This window comes from Dioscorea cayenensis, chromosome 1 (assembly GCF_009730915.1).
Source record: "Dioscorea cayenensis subsp. rotundata cultivar TDr96_F1 chromosome 1, TDr96_F1_v2_PseudoChromosome.rev07_lg8_w22 25.fasta, whole genome shotgun sequence".
In the NCBI taxonomy this organism is placed as follows: domain Eukaryota; kingdom Viridiplantae; phylum Streptophyta; class Magnoliopsida; order Dioscoreales; family Dioscoreaceae; genus Dioscorea; species Dioscorea cayenensis.
This window is the reverse complement of record NC_052471.1, coordinates 3,823,874-3,838,478: the sequence shown is the minus strand read 5'-3', so window position 1 is coordinate 3,838,478 and position 14,605 is coordinate 3,823,874. Positions and strand designations below refer to the sequence as shown.

Sequence of the window (14,605 nt, the reverse complement as noted above, 5' to 3'; positions counted from 1 at the left end):
TCCCCGACATTTTTATTTCGCTTGTTTCTATAATGGAATTGGTTCTATACAACTAATATGTCATGTTAAGTTTCTATACTGCTTGATATATGTATAATAAATTTGCCATGCTTAACTAATAAGTTCTCCAAATTTGTGGTATATGTTTCTATACCGCTTTGATGTATTTCCTAATATGTCCTCGTTAATTTCCTAATATGTCCCCGACATTTTATTTCCCTTGTTTCTATAATGGAATTGGTTCTATACAACTAATATGTCCCTGTTAAGTTTCTATATCGCTTGATATATTTCATAACATATATGATTGCTTCTTTGGTTATATACTCGACATTTGCTCGCCTCTTGTTTCTTTTCTTTGTTTTTGAACTCGTGGTGGTTGTGTGTATATTAAATTTACAAACTTAGGGTTTAATACCGCATTAGAAGAGTTGTTTCCTCACAGAGGAACATAGGTATTGTGTTAGGCATATCCACACTAATTTCAAAAAATTATAGAGGGAAAGCACTAAAAAGATCAATTGTGGAATTGTGCCAAATCTACATACCTACACCCGCTTATGAAAGAGCAATGGACATGTTGAATGTGATGTCCGCAGTGCCCATGAGTACATGAAGAAGATAGACCCACACCACCTGGGAGTAGGGCCTACTTCCAAACTAGATTCAAGTGTGATATATTGCTTAATAACCTTTGTGAGTGCTTCAATAGCCACATCCTTGAAGCTAGGATAAAAAGGCATTGTAACAATGAATGAGATGATCGTGACAAAGTTGATGGTTAGGATTGCGAAGAGAAGGGATGCCATGAAAAATGCACCACAGCTCACCCGCTCTAGGATACTTAAAAAAAGCTGGAAAACAAGCAACTTAGTTGGTTATACAATTCAATTTGGTCCGGTGGTGATCGAGTATCAAGTGGTTGGGCCCTCGATGGCCAATTTGTGATTAACAAAAATGAGGGTACTTTTAGCATGAGGAAATGGCAACTCGACGAATTCCTAGCGACATGCCATTTTCGATCATTTACCACAATAAAGACAAGCCGTAAAAATTTTTTTAGATGATTGCTACAAAAATCAAGTACCTTCTTGGAGACATATAGACACACATTAAACCCCACACAAGACAGGGACTCATGGCCTAAAAGTCAACAAGGGCCCATGATTCCACCCCGAGCCAATCACCGTGAGAAAGGGTAGGGAAGACACCGCTCGGAGAAGGGAAATTGGTGAGGATGAAAGAGGCTTTACAAATGGCAGAGTCAAGAAGACAGGGGTCACCATGAAATGTAGTATATGTGGTGCTCAGTGCCACAATAAAAGGCACCATCAATCCACCACGTGTAATTGTTTTTGTATTAAGTGTTATATTTTTAAATTTGATGCTTGTGTCCTTATGGATCGACTGCTTTATAATAGGGTGAACCCTCAGTGAAGCGAGACAACATAACCCAATGGATGACATTGATCCACATATCCCTGGAGGAGCATTTTGCACTGGTAGGGACAAATTTTTCTGCTTATTTTTGTATTAGTCTAGTTTCATATTTGAATTTCATTATTAACTCTTCTTGAAATTAGGTTGATGCTATGTATGGACCCACCCGATCCAGCCACTTACAACACGTACACAACCCAGTGTAGACCCTTCTTCAGTGTAAAATTAAATTATAGCTTTTTAATATAACTATATATATATATTGGTAAATCATTGTCTCGAACCTTGGGTTACTTGTTCATCAACGACAGTGATCAATCCACCCTCAACGTGGTTTCCCTACAACACAAACCGGTACTCAACTGGGATGAAGATGCACAAATTGCTCGCATGGGAGGTAAGGGTTTTGATGTCTGCACAAATATTGCCAAGACTCAATATAAAGATAAAGGCACTCGATCGCGAAGTAAAGAAGGAACTCTTACAAGAAGGAAAAAGGCATGGGTACCCCCAGGAACATCTAGTGGACATTGAAATTAGTGTTCTGCAAATTTTTATCTCGTAAGGGCATGTACCTTTGACTCTTGTGACTGAAAATTAAGTTCAATTACCCTGCTTCAGTGACATCTTCGAGTTAATCTAAAAGTGAATTTTTTTGTTTTCAGGTGTCTTATTTTTGTAAATCGCAGATTTGAATTTTTGTAAATCTTATTTTGTAAACTGCAGACTTTTGTTGTAGTTCTGCAGCAGACTCGAGTAAGTGTTTTATTTTGTAAATCGCAGATCCGAATGTGTGTGACTATTTACACTCAAAGCTTTTTCTTGGTTTCAATATTTTTAGGATTGAATGTCCGCAGATCTCGAATTTGTGTGAGAAATTGAATTCATTGCTTTTTTGGTTTCTCGTATTTTTCCCTGAGATGAATACCGCAGATCCGAATTTGTGTGAGAAATTGAATTCATTGCTTTTTGGTTTCGTATTTTTCTTTTCCGAAATAATACCTGCAGAGATGAATTTGTGTGAGAAATTGAATTCATTGGTTTTTTGGTTTCGTATCGAGCTGAATACCGTGATATCTCGAATTTGTTTCGACCAATTAAGCCCAAGCCTTTTTTCTTGGTTTTTAGTATTTTTTTCTCGAACTAAATGTCTGCAGATCCGAAGTTGTGTGACAAGGTGATGCATTGTCAAGATTCTTTCTCGAACCGATCACCTGCAAACTGGATTTGTGTGACCATTTAAACTTAAGCCAATACTTTTTCCTCCTAAACCGAATGTCTCGTGATATCTCGAATTTGTGTGACAAGTTGATGCATTGCTTTTTTTGTTTCAAAGTATTATTTCGAACCGAATACCCGTGATATCTCGGGTTTTTGTGTGACCATTAAAACTTTCTCCCGAACTAAATGTCTCGCAGATCTTAATTTGTGTGACATTTAAACTCAAGCCTTTTTTTGGTTTTTAGTATTCTTTTTTTCTTAACCGAATGTCTCGTGATATTTGAATTTGTGATCTAAGCTTTTTGACCATTTAAACTTCTTTTTAGAACTCGTGAATTGTCAACATTTGTTTTTACTTGTCCACTTCAACTCGAAAGTGTCTCAGACATTTTTATTATTGTTTATAGCTTATGTTCACACAAAAGTCAAACAAATTAAGCTAACAAATTATATCCAATGAATTTATGATCAAAAGAAATTATCAATATTTGAATTTCTTTTGACTTACCAAGACCGGAAAACCAAAAATCCAATAAAACATACAAACTTCAATGTAATCAAGGGAAACAGTGTCCCCATTCATCAACACAACTATAACAAAAACTTCAATTTGAAAGTAAACCCCTAATCGAAGCTTTTGATCGAAGCTCTTTTCCTTTCCTTCACACTCGCATGATGCATCCGCCATTTACTTTCCTTCCCTGCATGGATCGACAGAGCTTCCATCTCCTTCCCTTCCTCTCTCTCTCAAACATTCGGTTCTTTGTGACGGAGGATGAAAGATGAAGATGAAGACGAGGATGAAGGCTGAAGATGATGTGGCCGTTGCTTTGGCCGACGGGGATCACAAAAGCAGGGACGTGGACATGCCACATCGAGGATTCTGAGTCGCGACAACCTCGCCGGCCGAGCCGCTGCCCGGCCGTGGGTTTATGAGGGATCTGGAATTGGTCGGGTGACCCGACCGTGAAAGGAAATCATAGTTGGGCGATCGTTTTATGCGTTTTGAACTTGGGTGACCGAATTGAAAACCAAGTAAAGTTGGGTGACCTCCTGAAAATTTAACCCCACACATCAATTTTAAATGTGTAATAAGTATGACACACGTAAAGGATTTGAAAAGCAGTCTATTTCTATGGGCCTCTTCCAAAAAGAAGAAGTGGAAGCCAACTTTATTGAAGGATAACAGACAAAATAATTGAATTTGAGTTACATACATAATAATTTCATATTTTCCGGGTCATACATAAAAACAGAAATTTTGTGAGGGTATATCTGTAATTTCGGGTTTAGGTAGTGGCACAAATGTGAAAACACCTTTTGTTAATTTATATAAGAAATTCTTTTTTTTCAATTAATAACCTGATAATTATATTTGTATGCAATAAATGTACTCAAACTAAGATTGTTACATTATTATTACATATAAATATAATTATCAAATTATAGGGGTAAAAAAATGCAAAATATTTTGAGATTTTATTTTTATTTTATTTTATTCTAAATAATAAATAGAGTGCAACTCCTGAAAAATCTAATTACAAGATTTAATTAAAAAAATTAAAAGTTCAGGGTGGAGTCCAGTGGAGGACAAACCAATTTGTGTACCCATACAGATTTTTTAACTCTTTAAGGGTATATCACGAAAGTTTTGCCAATCATTGGATATAGCTCAGTAGTTAGTAGTATGACACAAGAGCGCTAAAGGAAGGACAAGGGTTTAAATTTTTTTTCCCAGTAATATTATTTCTATAAAGTATAATTATGTCTGATACTATTTATCAATATTATTCACTGGCCGGGTATAAGTTTTCTACAAGAGAAATAATGAGTTTACCCTCCAAAATTACAAGATGAGATTTTTTTTTAAAAAAATTATAAATCATCTTAATTAGTGTTTGTCTGAACTTTTATTGTTGAAGTTTGGTAAGTATCATTTGTAATAATAATTTTTGGTAAGTGTCTAATAAGAAAATTTGATAAGTGTCATGTTTGTAATAAGAAGGTTTTGTAAGTGTCTTGTTAGAAATAGTATGGCTTAAGGGTTAATCTCGGAGCCTATATAAAGCCCCTTAGTTTGTAAGGAGAAGGTATCTCTTGTTCCATGTCAAACATCTCTCCTCACATCTTCATCTCAATAAAATAAAACCCTTTGTGAATACATATCTCTTTTTTTTTTTAATGTATCCCACTTCTCTTAATACTTTCTTGTGTTAACAAAACTTCCACCCTAATCTTTATTTTACTTGGATGAGTTTTACCCAAGTAAGTTAAAAGATATCCCAACGTTCACGTCTTCGTCCCCGTTATGACCGCGCTGTGGATCAATCTCAAATGGAGTCATTTGCCATCTATTTGTGTAAAAAATAAAATAAAAAAAAATAAAATAAAATAAAAAAATAATCTGTGGCGGAACGAAGAACAGAGACTAAGCAAATCGTACCAATCACTCGATTCCTCCAGTGAATTATCTCCATCCATTTCTCTCCAATTACTTCTCTTTTTCCACCAAAGCAAACTCCTCTCTTCTTCTCATCGTCATATGTGATCTCTAAGGTACTCTCTCATACCCTCCATGCTTGTTTTCGCTGTTCAATTCTTGATAAATATCAATTCTTTTGCTTCAAGTTCATCCTTTTAATTCCCATTTGATTCATTGTTAGTGATGAAGTACTTGAAGCAAAGATTGTTGTGGATTTGTATTAGTGTTTATGATAATATTATGCTTTGTTAGTTTTACAATTTTTGTGTGAAATCTGCCCTAAATTTATGAAGTAAAGCTAGTTAGTTCTAATTTCATTTGTTTGATGAATAGAATGGGAGTATTATGTTTCAGATTTTTGTTATGGTTCATCAACCAAAAACATGTAATTCTATTCTTTTGAATGTTGTGCATCAATTTTTGCTTGCCAGTTTACTTTTCTTTACTCTTTTTTTAATCTTTTCTAACAAAGAATTGGTCCAGATAGTAGAGATTTGAGTCACTTAAGCAAGTAGTTTCGAGTTTAGATCCTTGTATATATATATATATATATATGTCAGCATTTTATTGTTCTATGTTTTGTGAAAGGCATGACATTGAGTTGTGTTCCAGGATATGATGAGTGTTCTACCAACTCTTCCTCGCAACCTCGCGTTGCAGGTTCCTGAATGTTCTTTGAAGAATAAATCAAATAAGTTTCTGTATTCAGGATGTTCTGGAATAGAGTTTCCTTTTGGTGGTGTGTTGTCTGTACAGAGAGAATATTTTGCCAATTCTCATAGAAGCATTAGAGGTTCTAGGTTTAGTTTTGTTAAAGCCATAAGCGATGATGCAGATGCTGGCGAGACCGAGGATGAGAGTCAAGATAAAGAAACCTCTCAGAGTGAAGAGGTACTAGTTTTGTTTTTCTAATTGTGTTTGACTGTAGTGTAATTTTTCTCTATTGACTTCTTAATCATGCCTAAACCAAAGTTGTTACTGTGATTACCTCCAAGTTATTTTTCTCCAACCCTTTAGGGTAGCGGTGGACTATCTCGGGATGATTTGGAAAGGATTGTTGGTAGGGATGATTCAAGTTTTAGTGGTGTAGATCTTGCTACTCTTATCAGGAAGAAGTATGGTCGATCATATGACGTCCAACTGATAAAGAAGGCAAGTACTGTGCTATACCACGTAATGAAATTGAGCTTTTATTTAACTTGCTTTTGATGCAAAGAAACTCTGCAAAATTTGGTTTTCTGGTTCTTATAACATTTCTGATGTCAAAATTCCATTTTTGGTGCAGGAATTCATGGGCAGGAATCTACTTGCAATGAATGTTATGTGGAAATACATGGAACAGGTAATGCCCTTCACAATGTCATTTTTTTCTGGCTAACTTCTGCATTGAGATATGAGCGTCATCTATCATTCAGTGCTGTATTTGCCTTTTGTGGAGTTGTATTTGGTGTTATCCTGTTCTCTGATCATTAGTGGTATCACAGTCCACACAAAACAGAAGCTAGTCAAACTATCATAAGCACAAAACTTCCTAGTTTGAGGAGAAATAGTGAAACTAGATTGCTTCGAAACTTCCTCACTTAGTTATAACTAGATGGAATTCAATTTGGCTCTCAAACATAAGATATGCTTGTAATTCCAAACCCATAAGAAGAAGCTTGTTCAGTGTTCATCTCTTGGAGAATTTGGATGAATGAAATTCTGTCTTGAAACTCAAATCTATCTTCCTTTGTGAAACTAAGCAGGTAGTAGACTTTGACTTTATTTGTGTCATGATACGAATCAAATTAAAGAGAATTTTTCTAGTTGTTTAAACCAGTCGGAATGCCTATTTGATAAAATATGTGCCCTTTTTCTGGTGTTCTCTTCATAGCTAGAATTGACTGTTTGACAATGCTGGATAAAGAATTCACTTATCTTTTCTGAGAAATACTTAAATCACTTGTCGATCTTAAGAGCCACACTATTCATTTCATCATTGTTTGAATGCATACTATTTTCTTGAAATTTCGAGATTTTAATTTGATAATACAAACACCTGATAATTCTTCCTATTTGATCTCTTGTTGCGAGAAGATCTAATTATGCTGAGATTCTATTCAATTGGCCATCATGATACCATTTAACAGTAAGATGGCTTTATTTAGTTATTGATCTTTTTTTTATTCTGATTGTTGTCAATTATTGTATAGAGATCATTTCCATTGACTGAAGAGGAGTATATCTTGCGGCTTGATGATGTGGCAAACAATTTGAAATGTTGGGGAGCTGTTTCACACATACGAAATAGCCTTGAGAAGCTCAAGGAACGACCCCGAATTGGGAAGGTACGTTTAAGATTTAAGCATCAGCAAATTTTTCCATGAAACTTAATGATAACAAAAGAAAAAGAAAGGAAAATGATGAAAGCATAGATTAGCTTGAAATCTATAACATGATACTTTATTTTTTTGGTACAAAACAAAGCCATAAATCAAGATTTTCCTTGATAAGCTCAAGCTTGACTTTTATTTCCGAACTAAAAATGGCCGGACTTGAGTTCTCAAAATTAGATTCGAGCTTGAGCTTTGAGCATAAATTATTGAGATAATTTTGAGCCTGACACCTGATGAACTAATTTCCAACCAAACTTGAGATGAACTCGGCCCCATCATGATCAACCCGTTTACGGCCTCAGATATTAGGGGTTGCGAACAAACATATGGTTCACAAGCAACTTGAACTTTGTTTAATTAAAAAACAAATGAGGCGAACTCAAACTTGAAAATTCAAGCTCGAATTAGATTACTGAGACTCAGTTACTTTGTTGCATGTATTACATGTCTTATACTTAACTAATATACAATGTGTATCATGTTTTTATCACAAAGAAATTTTGTTGAGGATGGTAAAGTGGTTGGTATTCATACAGTCCATCCCTGGTTGACCCTTGACAGCCTCAAGCTGAGCTGTCTCGAGTTCGGCTTGAACTGGGCTGGACCAGCTTTGATTGGGTTTGGCTTGAATCGAGCCGGCACATTTACAACTCTATCAAATATGGCTCAAGAATACAAGAAGCCAAATGCCCATTCCATATTCCAACTAGCTTATTAATCTCTTTTGGAGAGCTCCGTAGTTATTCCTACACTTAAACTGTGCATTACAAGCCATAGTACTTACAGTGAACATCGATAAATACTTGTACTCAACTCTTTATTCATCATCTCTTTTCAAATAGATTACTACTAGTTCAGTTCAATATCGAAGTTGATAACAACACATCGAAACATCAATGAATTCCGCTCTCATAAACCATCTGTGTTTGGCATGACAGGCCGTTAGCATTTTCATCGACATGGATGAAACCGGTGCTCGCTCTAATGAGTGGATTTACAAATGAGGCTATCAGATAACAATTCTGAAGAGATTTAAGAGATGAATGGCACCAGTGATTCTGTTCCTCAAATTGTTCTTCTCAATGAATTCATTCAACTTGTTTCTTGAAGTTGTTCACTTCCCATATCCCCCCAACAATGAAGCCATACATATATATATATATATACACCTTTTATTTCTTCTCTTGTTTTCTGAACTTCAGTCTCTATGTATTCTTAATTTCACTCTGTATATTTTTACAGGTGTTATTCTGGCAATGTAGTTATTTATTTATTCATGTAGATAATGAAATATAAGAGAAAAATTTGAGGTATGTGCTGAATTTATTTATTTTTATCATTATCTATAGACATAAATATAATTGGTCGAACCACGTAAATACTGTATTTTTATTTGTTTGCTTGCTTGCTTTATAATATTTGTTTAATAAGAAAAATTGAAAAACAAATGTACACTTCTCTTACACTTTTAATGTCTTGTTTATATTATTTAGTATATGACTAAATTAGCCTTTGTGGTGAAGTATTGTTGTTAATAGAAACAAAATATTCTAGTAAATTGCAAGTAACACGTGATGCATATACATACAAAGACTTTGGGTGGATTACAATCAAGAACTCAATGTAGACAGAGAAGTGTGATTTGTCTCATTGTGATAGAATATCAAAATATGAAAATTTGGCTTTTGAACGGTTAGGATGTTTAGAAAAACAGGGGTTTATATAAATCTGGATGAAATGAGTGGGAGTAAGACCAATGAACGAAAAAAATGTTAAGTAAAGCGGAAGTGTGCATAAGTCTCGACGAAATAAAGGAGGAATAAAACTATATATATAGACACTGAGATTATTCATACATAATCATTATTTATACTCTCAAAAATATATTTTCCATTCATAGTTCCAACTCTCACCTCATCATGTCACCACTAATGAAGAATTTTAACAGAACCCGAATACCAATAAACCAAAGTTAGCAAAATTTTGGCATTTTTTATCAATCTAATTGTGTGGCAGGCCTACCATACTAACCATACCATGTGTTCCATACCATGATTAAAAGCCTTCATTTCAAAGCATCAATTTGTTACTTCTCATTAAAGAATTTTGGTTTTTGTGTAATTTCATCCTTATTAATTGGTTTTCAATGCTGTCTTTTCAAACTTTTTATCATCACAGCATAAAATATGATAAAATCAGAGCATTCCCACACGTTTTCTTATGTTTGGTTTATGAAAATGCTTCTTTATATTAGAATTTATTCTTCATTTGTCATTTCTCCATTTGAAACTTGATTGTGCTAGAAATAGCCAGACCATGACATACACAACTAAATATGCAAATATATCATATTATAAAAATTAGAGTATGATATTTAATATATCAATATTAATTTAATAATTAATTAATAATAGAAATAGAATCCTTTACTTATGTCTATAATAAATTAGACAGAATAATGAAAAGATTAAGATCTAAATTTGGTTTTTTGAGAATGTTAGATTGTACACTTGGTAGTAATCTATATATAATCTTTTCAATCAATGGATTAACTCCAATAGATCATTACTCAAAATAAGGATTTGCATAGATTTTAAATAATAATTTTATGGATGACTATTTTTATTTAACCATGTTTTGAGATTGGCTTCTTATATTGGAATAAAATTTAGATTTGAATCAAATTTTATATTTTAATTATATTGATAAATAAATTTTAAGTTTTTAATTTATATTCTTCAAATTAACATAATTACATTGTCTATTATTTTCCCCAAGATTTTAAAGATTTAGCAATGTTTTAATAAAGTATTGTTTTAGTGCTTCACAAAAACATTAAATTAACATAATTTTTAATAAAGTATAGTTTTTAAATGTTTAGTACTCCATTTTATGTTGAGTGATCCTTTTAAAAGTTTAAATATTATAAAATATGTTTTTATAAAAAAAAATAGAAAATAGAAAATATGATGCTGGTAAAATTCCCAATTTTAACACTTGCAAAATATTTTATTTTCCTAATTACATCACATAAAATGAAAAGTATTCAAAATCTTCTGTTCAACATTAGTCTAGTGGGATTTCCAAATGCACAAAAGACTACAACATCAATGGAACTATGCTCTAGACGAGAATAAAATCCCAACCATTTGATTTTTATGCTACAGAAAATGTCTACTTAAATGGGTTTTTTAGAATTTTTCTTTTTTATAAAGTTGACAAATTACATCACAAACATGTACAACTAAGTGTTGAATACAACCCCTCTATAGTACACGAAGATCTAATTTCTAATTTTTTTTAACTAATAGACGACAAGCATATTTTATTTAAGAGATTATTGAAAGGACAAACAGATATAGAAGTACATCAACTACGGTATCCTATGAATCTCCTAAGAAAATTCTTCTGCTTGGAGGAGTAAAATCATTGTTTCTTCCACAAAGAACCCGCACCCAAAACTGTGAATAGTATTGATGAACAGCATTAGCCCCGAATGTATCGTGCATGAATAGTATATATAAACGATCCTGATGGGGAAAGATTCAAATTATTATCATTTCCTTAGCATTCTTGTGTCATATCATTGGGCTATCCAATGATTGACGATCCAATATATACGTAAATGAGTCTTTATAAAATATATATATATATATATATATATATATATATATATATATATATATTTGATAATGTAGAAAAACCGCATCAGAAACGTGCACAACTAAGTGTTAAATATGACCTTTCTACTCAAAGACTTAGTGCTAATACGCAAAGACTCAATATTTATTTAAATGTGTCTTTTAGAAAATAAATATTTTTTTTTACAAAGTAGACAAACTATGGCAGAAACGTGCACAACTAAGTGTTAAATACTACCTCTCTATGCAAAGACTCAGTCCTAATACATAAAAACCCATACCAATAGACCAATAAAATCGTTGGCAACATATATATAACTTTATTAATACAAATAGAAAATAGATGGCATTGGGCGTCGGGGCGTAATCAATCGAGTTCAAGCCGAGCACCAAAATACTCATATTCAACTGAAAACTCACATTTTGATACTCGACTCGAATTCGATTGAGTTTTCGTTTTTTTTTTTTTAACTCAAACGTGACTCGATACATAAATCGAACTACTCGAGTTCACTTGATCAAGCTTGATAAAAGCTAATAAACTTTTTAATCATAGATATTTTTATATATGAACTCAAGCTCGAACTCAATTATATATAAAAAAATAAACAAATATATAATATTTACACATACAAATACAACTATTCGATTAAGCTCACGAGCACTCAAATCAAGTATTAAGATACTTGAACTCAACTCACTCGACTACTCAAACTCGATCTATCATAAATAAGTTAAGTTTGTTTGAGCCTTCAGGTTTTTTTTTTTTAAACAAACTCAAGGAGCTTGCTAACAGTAGTATATTGTTTACATACCAGTGGACGGCCATATACATTTTTATATATATAAATCTTTGTGATTTGATTTTTGAAGGGCTTGACATTATGTAAAAGATCAAAAAACTTGCCGACAAGTTTCTTTAAGAAATAATCCCACACCAAACCAATACTCACTAAATAATTAAATATTCTAACAATTTATACAACCAGTTGTATCTATATTTATCCAACTATTATTCAAATATAAAAACAGAGGTCATGTTTAACAAGTTTTTTTTACATATAAAAAGAGAGATAAAAAACCACATCATTCCCAAAATCCAATTCCCAAACCTTTTTTTTTCATTTCTTTATTATTATTTTTTTTTTTGGGTAAAAATTTACATACAAACACTACAAAGCACAACAAAACCATTTTCACACTATATATAAATATATATATATATATTTATATAATTTATTATTTACATTTCTGAGGGCCAATTCGGTAACTACGCAACGCCGCGTTTCTGGTGCTCATCGTCGCCGTAAAAACTCCGTTGATCGCCGCCGTCAACCGATCCATGCCCTCCACCATCTTCTCCATCGCCTTCTCCGTCTCCTTCACCGCTTCAGCTACTCTCTCCACCAACCCCTCTTCCTCTTCACCATCAATCACCGTCGTCAATCGCCGGACAGCCACTGCCATCGCCGCCACCTCGCCGGCGACACCCGACTTCGCTCTCTCCTTCACTGCTTCCAAAACCTTGTTGAAAGCCGGCGCCCAAGGGTACGAATCCTCGGAAACGTAGATCCGATCCAGATCCTTCGTTTCCCCGCCGCCGATCACGGCGGCGATTGATCCAACGACAAGGGAAGAGACCGCCTCAACGGCGTAGATCGCTCGCCGGACAACCGAGATCTTCCCGCGTGGAGCCTCGCTGAGATGCACCGACGCTTTGAACCCTCCCCGCGGGGACCGATCCCACTCGGAGATCAACTCCCTAGCTCTCCGGAGCCGTGGGGGAACAGAAGCAAGGTGGTGGAGCGCGAGGCGGAGGTGAAGACGGGACCGGAGGATGCGATCAATCTCGGCCGTGGCAGCGTTGCAGGCGTCGAGAAGGGCGACGGAGGAGTCGAGATGGGATGAGAGGGCGTTAAGATCGGAGCCGGAAAGGGAAGGGTCGGAGATGATGGCGCAGGCGTCGTTGAGAGTGAGGGCGAGGAGGTCGGCAGAGCGGGAGAGCCATGAGAGGGGGATCGCCGAGGTCGGAGCCGGCGCCGGCGAGGTGGGGATTGGGAGGAGGGATTCGAGACGGCGAATTAGGGTTTCGTCGAAGGGTTTGGAAGAGGGTTTGAGAGGCTTCTTCTTGGAATGATAGAACGGGAATAGAGATAACGGTGAGCTGGATTTCTCCGTTAACGACATCGGAATAGGGATAGGAGTAAGGGTAAAGATGGAAGAATGGGAGAGGAGGATAAGGAATGAGAATGAATGAATGAAATTGGAGGTGGTGTTTGGTATTAATAGTTGGGAGTGGGGGAATGCATTTCGAGGAAGAAGACTGGGATTTGGAGTCCGAAAAACCGAGATGTCTCTGGAAAATAACAGGAATGCCATCATGTGCTGGTTTTTGTTTTTTTGTTAGGTAAAAATTTTCTAATTTTGGGATGGTTTTATTTGGAAAAAATAATTGTGTGAGAAAATTCGAAGGTTTAGGAACCCTGAGCTAGTCTATAACTACTGTATAGTGTGATTAAGAGGTCTCGATTTGAGTTTTTCAATTTGTATTGCATTTGATTTTCTATTAGAGTTCTGTGCGAAGAATATATCTTATTTTCTCTTTCAGAGTTGTATAACAAATGAGTTTATCCTAATAAATTATTTAAGTTATTATAATAAATATGTTTTTATGCATGTCTATTTTTTTTGTTTTGGTGCTTTTCGTTTTTGTAAAAAAGAATCGGATGAATCAATACCAAAAAAGTGAGAAAGGAAAGAAAAATTTTAAAACGGCATATTAATGGGAATAGAATTTTGCTTTTTGATTAAGTATGCAATTTGCTTATTTGCAATGTTTGAATTTTGGACAACTATATATATTGAATATATTATTTTAAAAATAAATATTATAAAATTTTATAATGTTGTAATAGTTTATTTGGTATGATATGTGATTATTTACGTCTATTGTTGTATTAATTTTTTTACAATAAATACTTTTTAAATTTTAGGAATCAAAATAAATATTTCTATAACTAGAAATTTCAGTAATTAAAGCATATGTATATAATTTAAAATTAATATAAGTGGAAATTGCCAAAAAAATCCTTTAAGTTTGTAAAATTGCCAAAAACACCCCGTTAGTTTTACAATTCCCAAAAACCCCCTCCTTTTAAAGTCTATGTTTTTCAAACCCCCAAACCCTGTAACGGATGTGAACGGAGTGAGTTTCAAATTTTTTGGACGAAAATGCCCTTGCATAGGGAGTCGTGGCTGCAGCCATCTCGGCGATTTGAGAGGAAGTGGGCGGTTTTCCGTAGGGTAACCCCGAGAGACGAATTTATTGGAGCCGTTTAATTGCTTTTTCTCAACTCACGTCTTCGACTTTTCCATTTCCAGTCGTCTCGAAAGTTGTCTCTACTGCGAAAGCCTCTGTAATTGGCATTTCATCGCCTTTTCCCTTT

At 34.5% G+C, this 14,605-nt stretch overlaps 2 protein-coding genes across 2 annotated transcripts; one reads left to right on the top strand and one right to left on the bottom strand.

Annotated features, from left to right (window-relative positions):
- The first annotated feature begins 5,066 nt into the window (after window positions 1-5,066).
- Window positions 5,067-8,798, top strand: LOC120259934. The gene is made up of 6 exons (XM_039267414.1): window positions 5,067-5,217; window positions 5,756-6,034; window positions 6,161-6,295; window positions 6,429-6,485; window positions 7,336-7,470; window positions 8,457-8,798. The coding sequence occupies exons 2-6, from the start codon at window positions 5,759-5,761 to the stop codon at window positions 8,520-8,522; spliced, it is 669 nt and encodes a 222-aa protein (XP_039123348.1). The 5' UTR covers window positions 5,067-5,217; window positions 5,756-5,758; the 3' UTR covers window positions 8,523-8,798.
- Window positions 8,799-12,387: 3,589 nt separating this feature from the next.
- LOC120259584 (protein BPS1, chloroplastic-like) lies at window positions 12,388-13,430 on the bottom strand. Its single transcript, XM_039267238.1, has one exon. The coding sequence runs from the start codon at window positions 13,344-13,346 to the stop codon at window positions 12,399-12,401; it is 948 nt and encodes a 315-aa protein (XP_039123172.1). The 5' UTR covers window positions 13,347-13,430; the 3' UTR covers window positions 12,388-12,398.
- Between the last annotated feature and the right edge of the window lie 1,175 nt (window positions 13,431-14,605).

Coding starts and splice junctions, on each gene's coding strand:
- LOC120259584 (XM_039267238.1), bottom strand. CDS start 13,346: ATGTCGTTAACGGAGAAATCCAGCTCACCGTTATCTCTATTCCCGTTC.
- LOC120259934 (XM_039267414.1), top strand. CDS start 5,759: ATGATGAGTGTTCTACCAACTCTTCCTCGCAACCTCGCGTTGCAGGTT. Junction 6,486..7,335: donor TGTGGAAATACATGGAACAG/GTAATGCCCTTC, acceptor ATTATTGTATAG/AGATCATTTCCATTGACTGA. Junction 7,471..8,456: donor AACGACCCCGAATTGGGAAG/GTACGTTTAAGA, acceptor TTGGCATGACAG/GCCGTTAGCATTTTCATCGA.